The sequence below is a fragment of the Brassica oleracea genome, chromosome C1 (genome assembly GCF_000695525.1).
Source record: "Brassica oleracea var. oleracea cultivar TO1000 chromosome C1, BOL, whole genome shotgun sequence".
Taxonomy (NCBI): Eukaryota; Viridiplantae; Streptophyta; class Magnoliopsida; order Brassicales; family Brassicaceae; genus Brassica; species Brassica oleracea.
In genome coordinates this window covers 31,570,530-31,581,503 of record NC_027748.1, presented here as the reverse complement: position 1 = coordinate 31,581,503, position 10,974 = coordinate 31,570,530, and the positions used below count along the sequence as shown (strand labels likewise).

Genomic DNA, 10,974 nt, shown 5'->3' with positions numbered 1-10,974 from the left:
TGTCCCCGGACGAGCCAGACCCGTAGTTTTTTTTTTCAAGATCTCGGAATGTTTTATTTTTATTTGTACAACTTTGAATATTAACTAATATGATTTCAATTTTAATTTTAATTTTAAATTTTCGAATTTAAATTTCAAAAATTTTATTTTTATAAAAAAAATTATTATTTTTTACATTCCGAGGAAATAAACCCTCGGAATATACCGAGGGACATCTTCCTCGGAATATACCGAGGGACATGTTCTTCGGAATATACCGAGGGACATGTTCCTCGGAATTTTCCGAGGGACCCGTTCCTCGGAATTTTCCGATGAAAATTCCGAGGAACAGTTCGTCGGAACTTCCGAAGATTGGACCATCGGAAAGTCCATCGAAATATCCCGCCCTCGGAAATTCCCGATGAAAGTTCTGAGGAACATTTCGTCGGAACTTCCGAGGTAAATTCCGAGGAAGTTCTCCTTCGGTATATTCCGAGGAGCTTTCCGACGAACTGGTGGTCCTCGGAATTCCCTCGGAAATTTGTTTCCTCGGAATTCCGTCGGAAAATTCCGAGGGATTTCCGAGGAAAAATGAATTTCCGAGGAGTTATTTCCGAGGACTTGTTTCGTCGGTATGTCGTCGGAATAACAATAACGTTATTTCGACGACATACCGACGATTTTTTCCCTCAGTATGTCGCTGTTTTCTTGTAGTGCATACAATCAACTAACTTCACAGCTTCAAAGACTCTACCCTCGAGACATAATCCATTGAGGAGTGTGTTAAATGTGACTGTGTCGGGCTCATATCCAAGCTTCAAACATTTTCCCAGGGCCGGCTTAGCTATAGGGGCGAGGAGGGCGTGGGGCCAAGGTCCAAATTTTTTTTTTGCATAATTAGTGTTAAAATGACCCGATTTTAAAAAAAAAATTAAGAAAAGAGGTCCAAAATTTTTAATTTATCTATAAAGTATATGTTATTTTTTTTTTGAAAAATTATTTTGCCCAAGAGTCCATAATTTAGTTGAGCCGGCCCTGCATCTTCTCCATAGCAGAAAATGCAAAACCTAGTTACCGGAGCCGGCAGAAGCAATTGATTGTAATGTTGAGAGTGTAGAGATCATACGCAATCCCTTCAAGTTCCATTTGCTTGCCGAGATGTAACACGAGATCGTGCTGTTTTGTTTTGGCAACTAAACCAAACAAAAATCTATGACCGTAGGAAGAGGACGAGACCGAATCATAGACTGAAAGAGAGAAACAGCATCATCCTTCTTGATATCAACGAGCCCACTTCTCAACTTTTCTATATAAGAGAGATTTCTATCGCTGCTGTGGAATAAAGAAGTTGTAAGGGTACCTGTCTCCAAGATACGAGGCCGAACAAATCTCAAAGCTTTGTCACTCCGAATCATCAACATCGTCTCTCAAACTGAATCGTGCCTTTTCCCAGCTCAACCTCACACTGTCTTTATGTCTGTAAACAAAACAAACCCTCCAAAGAACCAAAGACGCGAGGTTATAGGTAGTGCTGGGCATTCGGGTTTTCGATTCGGGTTGGTTCGGCTTATTCGGTTTTCGGGTTATTCGGGTTGAGATGTTTAGGAACCAAGCATTTTTCGGATCGGTTGGGTTCGGATAATGTTGCGTTCGGGTCGGGTTTCTATTTTCTTATAAAACCCGAAATGGAACCGTATTACAAATAATTCGGGTTTGGTTCGGGTTTAAAGCCCAAAAAACAGAAAAACCCCCGAAAACCCGAGCTAAACCCGGAAAAAACTAAAAATATATCCGGGTAGTTCGGATTTTTTAGATATTTTTTATTTATAAATTATATTATATATATATATTAAAATTAAAAAAAAATTAAAAAAAATCAATATATTCAAAATATTCGGGTACCCGTTCGGTTCTCGGTTCGATCCCGGTTCGGTTTCGGTTTTTCGGATTTAGAAATATAGGAACCGTTCGGGTTTTTGTAATTTTTGGTCCAGTTTCAGTCCCGGTTTTTTCGGTTAGGTTCCGGTTCGGTTTTCGGGTTTCGGATAATATGCCCAGTTATAGGGACACAAACAAAAGCGCAACTTAAACCGATTCAATTTCATTGAACTGGTCTGAATCAAACCGAAATATACGATAAATTATGTGGGATGTATATATAATACAAGATTTTAACCGATATAACTGTGTTCGATTTTATACGTCTATATTTCATTATTTTATTACACAACTAAATCAAACCTGACTTGATTTGGTAAAAACACCGGTTTAAGTTTGGCTTTTTGTTGGACCTATTTTTATTAATAAACTGTGGCAGTGATTGCCGGAAGAGAAAGTCCACTCAGACGAGGAAAGAAATAAAAAAGGAAACATGAAATTTGAAGCCAGTTACAAAAAAAAAAAAGAAAAAGAACAATCTTTATCCAAAATTCAAGTTGAGCTAACTAGATGACAGATATGCTCATAGTATCAGAATCCATTCAAAACGCTTGGCCTCCGAGTAGCTTTTTGCGGCCGCGTTTGCGGTTACTCGGCAGCGTTTTTGAACACCGGAATCAACCATTGACCAAATTGAACTTGACCTTTGGAAAAACTTATAATCTCAGATCAAAATCTCTAATGGCCAATCTCCATATGATGACCATCTATGACAATGCGAGGTCGACACAAAGTGAAGTAAATACATAAGACTATTTGCAACTTGCCAGTGAAAGATAACAGATATAGATTTAGGTCATGTTTGTTTTTAATAAACCAGCATCTGAATATAACATCTAAATATTGCATTCAGATGTTGTTCGTGTTTATAGTTAGCATCAAGACGCAACACTTATCATAAATGAAAAGTTGTTCGTTTTGTGATTTATAATATCATTTGAATACTAGTAGTTCAAATATTAAAAACATAGTTTTTCTTCTAAATAATAAACACATTACAATATTCAAATAAATATATCTAAATTTAATTTAAATTTTTTTTGGCAGAAAACACACAATTTTGTAGGTTTTGACGGGAAACTTAATTTTGCGATTTTGGCGGAAAATAAACAATTTGCGGTTTTGGCAAAAAATATAATTTTACAGTTTTGATGAAAAGACAGAATTTTACGGTTTTGGCGGGAAACCGCAACTTTACAGTTTGGGCAAAAAAACACAATTTTACTATTTTGGTCAGAAAACGCGTTTGGTTTTGGCGGAAAATTAAGATTTTCCAGTTTTGACAAAAAATTGTGATTTTATGTTTTTGGCGGCAAAATGTATTTAACGTTTTAACGAGGAACTATGATTTTACGTTTTAATGAAAGTTGTGTTACAAAAAAAAAATTTGGAATGCATTTTGTGTTCTTTCTCTCTATAACTAAAATCGGAAGTCTTTTACACTAGAAACTCTATAAATTAATATTCGATAAATTAATAAATATGGTAGATTAATAGTTTCTTCGGTTCCGAATTGGACCAGTTTAAAATATGAAACAAATAGATAAAATAATATTTTTAAAAAAATCCAACGTAAATATATGGTCTCGTTAAAATCATAAATTAATAATTTATATACATATATATATATATAGTTTATTACAAAAATGTATTGTTCATTTTATATTCACAATAGAATTTATCTCTCATTTTCTTAACATTTCAATATATTTTGATAATATTTAGTAAAGTTATATCTAACACAATACTTAAATGCTATAAAACATATTTCATATACACAAAATAAAATAATAAAATAATATAAAATTTTAATTTTCTAAACTTTATGTGATATATATACGCTGAATATATAAAAGAAAATTTTAAAAATTAATAAATTTATAAATTAATAAAATATCACAGTCCAACATTATTAATTTATTAAGTTTTTACTGTATATTGTAAACATTTGCTTTGACCTAATGAATTTTGAGAAAGATGAGTTTCCCTTAGCCTGAGAATTTGAATCATAGCTCGTGGGTCCGTGGCGGGGCGGGTGTGGATCAAGAGATTTGGAAAAATCGAATCGTGGGTGCGGGTGCCGATTAAGTCTATTTTATGCGGAGGGGTGGATTTTGAATCGCGGATAACCCCAACCCGCAAATTTTTTTTTAAAAAAATCTTTTGAAAAATACAAATTTTCTTTTAAAATAATTAAAATTTTATTTAGAAATATATTTTTTTAAAAATAATTTTATTAAAAAATATATTCGTGGGTTACCCGCGAAAAAATAGCTGGGCGGATGGATGTATGTATTAATTTATTTTTTTGTGGGTCCAGCTTGTCAGAAATTTTTAAGTAAAAAAAGAAAAGAGTCGACCCGCGAACCTAGGCAGGCAGGGTAGTTTCCCTTGCCAGATATAGCGGTTATAAACCGTGAATAGGATTTGTAATTCGTTGTACATTCTTTAATTGCATATTGGTTTTGAGTTTAGAGGGAGGTTGAAACCTCACAACCATCATCACCATCGAACTTGTTTTGTGATAATTAATTTGTCGGCCAATTGCATTTTCTTTTTGTATTCTTTTGTCACATCTACAGTTATGAAACACATATACATTGAATGTCAAGTGGTCGAAAATAAAAATTTGTAGACATTACGCACATGTGAAGTCACAAAAGGCTTTATTTTGTGTTTCAGCACCTCCACTGGAGGCTCTTAGAGGAGGTTCTAAAAAAAGGATAAAACAAGAGGAACTGCTGCCTAACGTATGGCTTTTAAAATTGATAAGAACCCGATAAGTGCCCTCTTGGTATTGCTATTGGTCGTCTCTCTTCGTCGATGCTTTTTGTTTTCTTTCTCAAAAATTTTATCGTCGTTTCTCGTTGTTGCTGATCTTCATGAAGTGGTCGATTCAAGATTTTCGGCTCAAGGTGCCCGGGTTAGGGTCGTGCGTGACGGATCGACGAATCTGAGTTTCCAACATCGAGCGTTTTGCAACTCTCGTACAGCCATGACTGATTTCTGCTGATTTGCATCTTTGGTCCTTGAGGTTTTAATAACTTACGGTTTGACCCCAAAAACTTATGTTTGGTGCAGAAAAGTCCTCAAAACCGTCCTAAACTTCTAATTGAGTTTTCCAACCCCCTGTTTATGAAATATGTACAAATGCAACATCTAATGACACCTAAATGCAACTTCTAAACATTAAAATTGATCAAAATTAATAGCTAAAAACATGTAAAACACTAGACATCAGTTGCTCTCTTTTTCCAAAATCGTCTATGAAATCAAGGTGAAGATTCAAATTCTTTGAGTCTGTGATTTTTTTTTCTAACGCATGCAATACATTATGAAATCCAATAATTTATAAGTTTTGTAAAATTTAAATTTTAATAATTTAACTTCTAAAAAAAAAAAATTAAGAACCTCTAAGAATTTCTACCATTGGACTATGAAAAATTTAATTACATTAGCAAGGGTTCTAAACTTCACAAACTACAAAACTAATCATTAGAACCCATCATGGATTTTAACGGGAGATTGGCTTACTTAAAGAGAATAAATTTCTTGGTCAAATATTTGAACAAACTACACATCAAGAACGGTAACATCGTAACAATGAATTTTATAAAAGACTAGCAGAATTTCTGAAGTTTATGAATTTAACATGATTATGATTGTACCAACCAAGGTTTTGTATGTACATCCGAGAGTCTAATACTTTGAAACTTAAATAGGCCAAGATTTTATTCACCATTCTCAAACATGAGACGGTGATAGTTCCGTTAATAGGTCGTTCAGGTGTTTAAGTGATTCTAACACAATTAAATTTTCAATTAATATATCAGACACTCAGAGACGTGTGATTAGGCGAATTATGTATCTAAACTGTAACATAAAAATTATTAGCAAATAGTAACACCTTAACTATCGATTTGATTAGCTAGTTAGATGTGTGATTAGCGTCTAATACATTTTATGTGATCTGAAATAGTAATTATTGCCAGAGAACACATGTATACACTCAATCTGATTGACTTTTTCAACAAAAAGCTAAATAAATATACTATACACCAGATACACAAATAATAATTCAGATAAACAGAAACTTACTACGTCGATCAGATATGAAAAGCTTAAATTAAATTAATTTGGAAAAGGAAAATATGGTATTCTGAAGAAGAAAAAGAAAAAAAAGATTGATAAATTTATAAAAGATAATAAATTATCAGGTGGTAACATTGTTTTTCCAATTTAACCGCTTGTCATCATCATCCTCACAAATTCATCATAATTGACTTGACCATCACCATCCAAATCTGCCTCCTTTATCATTTGAGCGACTTCTTCATCGGTTAGCTTCTCCCCAAGATTGATCATCACATGCCTCAACTGCAATATATCAAAGAGTTGTATTTTGTAACACCAAAGAGTTTGTATAATAAATGATGGTTTTGAGTAAAACAGACACTCCAAAGTGTATTTTGTGTAGTTTCTTAATATTATTGGTTTTGATTGTAAACTATTATTCGTGTTCAATCAATACATCCTAAAAATGGTGAAAGTAATATTTAATTATACATATTATTTGCACTATGTGAGACATATGCTCTGCCCAATAAACCAATAGAATCATACACATCTTACTAAATGTTGTTAGGCTTACTAAAATATTTCTTTTGACCTCGTTATCATCCAAAATGTCACAATGCCAGCTAGCTCGATACTTCAAACAAATTAACCTTACCTTTCTACTACGCAAGACGAGCACTTTTTGATTAATTAACAGTAATATAAACAGCCATATCTTGTTGTTATTTTCTTGTCTAAATTTCAAAATGAATAAGACACCTAAAGATCTCTTGTAAAACTCGAAATATCGTCTAGCCTTGTTGTCTGATATTTGTCATTAACCCAAAAGATTCTAACCGAAAATGAATTATAACTGGATCTAGACTTTATCTATTTTTCCCTTTATCAAATTAAATGCACAATTGATATATTTGTTGTAAGAAATTGGTATATAAAAGTAATCTACACATAGTTTTATCTACTTTAGACATTGAACTATTAGATTCAAATACAATCATTCATAATTATTTATCGATGTCTCCAATCATTGAATTAAAGAAAATCGTAATTAGACCGCACGTACTGAGCGTTGTACTACAATACGCAACAGAGTACATCGAATTGATATTTGTTAAAGCATAGTTAACTACGAACAATGTGCTTAACAAAAATCAGAAACAACTAAAACACTTAGAAGGGTAAAATATTAAAAAGGAGAAAAGAAAAGCAGAACTATCTAATTTATTTATGATAAGGAAAGTGTAACTAATTACTAAATGGAGTACATGCTAACCTCGCTGGCCGAGATGTAGCCATTTTGGTCTTTGTCAAACACTTTGAATGCTTCTTTAAGCTCCTCATCTGCATCAGTTTCCTATATAACAAGAAAAGAAAGTTAATTAACAAAGACAAAAACCTAATATGAATCAATTAATATAGTTTCATATAAAAAAAAAAAATATATATATATATATATAGTTTCATATAAGTAATATAAACCTGGATTTTGTTGGCCATGAGGTTGAGGAACTCAGAGAATTCGATGGTGCCGTTACCATCGGAGTCGATCTCATTGATCATATCTTGAAGCTCTTGTTCGGTCGGATTCTGATCCAACGAGCGGATCACAGTGGCAAGCTCATCAGCAGTGATGCAACCATCTCCATCTTTGTCGAACAGACAAAACGCCTCTTTAAACTCCATGATCTGTTCTTGAGTCAGTTCTTGTTGTTTTAGTTGTGTCTTGTCCATCCAAATAAAACTGCTTTTTTTAGAGAGAGGAGATGAGCAGAAAGTAAAGCTTTGAAGTGCTTCAACTCTCATTCTCTGCTTTCATATATGTAGAAGTCTTTGCTTCGACTTTCATGCTTTGGACTCATTCACTTTTTCCATTTTTCTCCTTTTTGAAATTTATTATTTGTGTGGAAATTTTAATTCAAGTCACATGACTTAATAATGTTATTTTCCTTATACAGATTTTAATACAAATGCGTCAGGTGGGATACTTTTAGGTTTGCTAAATTGCTATAGTGAATTATTTGAAACTCCCTTTTTTGTAACATTTGAGACTCCCTTAATAAAACTCTTTTTAGCGTATAAAAACTCTTTACTTTCTTCTCCTAAACTATTTGCCTAAGTTGAAGATCAGCATCACGTCAATTTCTCGAGAGTTATATGTTCTGCTTTTTATTTGATATAATAATAGTGGACATGGCGTAGTCTCTAGAAACAATCTGTTTACTATATTTCATTTCCTTTCTCAGACTAATAACCATATATATTATAGATATGTATTGTCAACAAAAAATATTATAAATATATATAACCTTATTATAAGTTATCACATGAGTTGGATATATACCATATAAATCGCAGCGGTCAAGACGGTCGATCATCGATCGTAAATGCAACTTTGTTGAAGTTGGTTTAGTCAAGTAATATGGTATAAACCTGATGTTCTAAAAAGATATCGATGCATATAGTTTTCTTTTTTTTTGTTGTCGAATATGATAAAGAAAATAAAGAAAAAACAAAATGTAGCTGGATGAGCGACAGGCATCTTTAACGGTGAGTGTCTAAAAATAAATATCTAAACCAAACAGTAATAATATTATAAGTAACTGAAATTGTACAATTAAAGTTTAATGTTTTTAGAAAATGTAAACCACTTATATATATGTCCACCTGTCATTTAACAGTCAGAACCGTATGTTAAAATGCTTCAGCAAGAACTTTTTGATTTTTTCTTTTTTATTTTATTTTATTTTTTATTTTCTTTACAGCAAGAACCTACCGATGCACGTGACCTTATGTAATTCATACTAAAAATAAATGAAACGTACATTGATTAGCATATGTTTTAACCAAAAAGGTACGATAATAGTATATACGTACTTATAAATGGTTGTCGGTTTAGACAGCTGTAAAAGTAGATGAGGAGCAGGACAAAGCGCATTGAAATTGTAGACCAAGCATTTGCCTTACGGGGAAACGTGTCGATCTCTTTTTCCTCATTATTTTCTGTTTAACACATTCTTCCTGTAAACAAAGATGGATTCCTTAAACAAACCAAAAAAAAAACTCTCCGGCCATATCAGATCACTGCCGACTCGCCGACCCTTTCACGTCCTAGATCCATCATACAGTACGACTATGTGTATATAATACGGTATAAATCAAGAGTGTTTGTAAAAATGTGGCTAGATATATAATTTATCTCTTAAGAGTGTTCAGTTTTTTCAAAAAAAAAAGTGTTCATAGTTTTGAAAAAATAAAAAACATACAAAGTTGTTATATTAATTTTTCTATTATGAGAAGTTTTCAAAATTTATTCGTAATAATTAGAATCTTTAGAAGATTTTCTTTTTCTTTCTTAAACGTGATTATATATGATACGATATAATAGAGTATGGTAGAAGTTTCTAATTATTTTGTAAAATGTATAGCTGTATATATACCTGGTAAGCAAGTATATATTAAAATTAAAGTGAAAACTAATATAGCTAATCGATATGTAACAAAACATGATATAGAAAATAAAATCTTATCATAAATATATTTTTTGAAGAAATATGTCTGTATGAAATTTATTTGATCTATGACAAATTTGAATTATTGAGATATGCTTTCAAGGTGTTTCATAGTTCGTGTGGAGAACATTTCAATTCTTACATCATAGTATACGTAAGTGACTGTTTATTTTATTTTTAAATTTAAAGACCTGACTCAGCAACAACCAATCCAACACCATGGTGAATAGACTTTGGAAAGTGACACCAACCTCAGTGAGTGCATTGCTTAAACTTGTTGGCTAAGCTGAATTGACCTTGTCCGTAATCATCATAAGTTTCATACTTACTCAAAGTAAGATCTTTTAGATTTTTTTCTTGTTCCACAAAGATAGATTTTCTATATTGTTAAAGTACTTTTTTATACTTTTGAGAAACATTAATTGAGAATATTTGAATTGATTAAATTTCATTGGTGGAAAGTTATTGGAAAGTGTATAATAAAGTAAAAAGTAATTTAAATTATAAACATTTATTAAATTCTTAATAAGTGTGCATACTCTAGAAAATCTTACTTTCAGGAACAGAGAGAGTAATTAATTAGCCGTTATAAAAAGATTACTGTATATAAAGTCTGAAAATAGGCTTGGACAAAATTGAACACACAAACAACAATTATATTGATATAATTTGGTAATATTTGTAATTACTGAAAAGTATTTATCCCTTTTTTATTATTTGAGAAGCATTGATAAAAAATAACATTGGCTTCATGTGTTTATTACGTGTGTGTCATTTCTTAGGTGTCATCACCACATGCACTCTTGCCTCATTTTTTTAAAAGCCATTTCTCAACTAGAATAATTACAAACAAATGTCACTGATCATTACATTATACTATAAGATTTTCGATCAACATTACACTCGGATTTTAAAAAAACAGGGATTTAACTAAGGCAACATATTATTACCATTCAAAGAGAGACTTTATTAATTGTTCGAAAATTTGGAAGTGGTTCATTTAAATAAGGCAATAAAATATACGTGTGTTTTAAATCATTTACGCTTGAGTAAATAATTGATTCTTTAAACTTCGTACAACTAAGTTCTTTACGGTTTGAATTGGTTATTTTAGCTTGATATGTCGATTTGTAATAAAATATCATAACATGTATTGCTGTTCATATCTAATCTTGCAACAAGTAAACCATATTAATCATAATGTTTTGAAACACTAATATGAGCTTCAAATCGTTTTATGATCTTTTAGATTCAAGTCATCGAAAATCCCTTTTTATTCCCAAAACTAAATGCTTCAAATTTAAAAGGAAACACAATTGAACTACGGGATCGAATATATTATAGAAAAGAAAAATGAGAATGTTAACGTATTCAAGGAAACAAAATTCGAAGAATTGAAATACTTACCTTAATCGATCGGAGAATATTTGTGAAATAAAGTTTGCGTGACCAGAACTTGTATAGTATCACA

The 10,974-nt window shown here is 31.8% G+C and overlaps 1 protein-coding gene across 1 annotated transcript; it reads right to left on the bottom strand.

The window, feature by feature from the left end:
* Positions 1-5,876: 5,876 nt before the first annotated feature.
* LOC106342915 (calmodulin-like protein 8) lies at positions 5,877-7,816 on the bottom strand. Its single transcript, XM_013781982.1, has 3 exons — positions 7,474-7,816; positions 7,268-7,348; positions 5,877-6,294 (listed from the first exon to the last, which is right to left on the bottom strand). Exons 1-3 carry the CDS (start codon positions 7,795-7,797, stop codon positions 6,157-6,159), a joined length of 543 nt encoding a protein of 180 aa, XP_013637436.1. The 5' UTR covers positions 7,798-7,816; the 3' UTR covers positions 5,877-6,156.
* Positions 7,817-10,974: the final 3,158 nt, after the last annotated feature.

Bases quoted from the DNA above. Each gene is read 5' to 3' on its own strand.
- LOC106342915 (XM_013781982.1), bottom strand. From the start codon at position 7,797: ATGAGAGTTGAAGCACTTCAAAGCTTTACTTTCTGCTCATCTCCTCTC. The intron at 7,349-7,473 runs GTTTATATTACT...CTTGTTATATAG, and splicing joins TCATGGCCAACAAAATCCAG to GAAACTGATGCAGATGAGGA. The intron at 6,295-7,267 runs GTTAGCATGTAC...GATATATTGCAG, and splicing joins GCTACATCTCGGCCAGCGAG to TTGAGGCATGTGATGATCAA.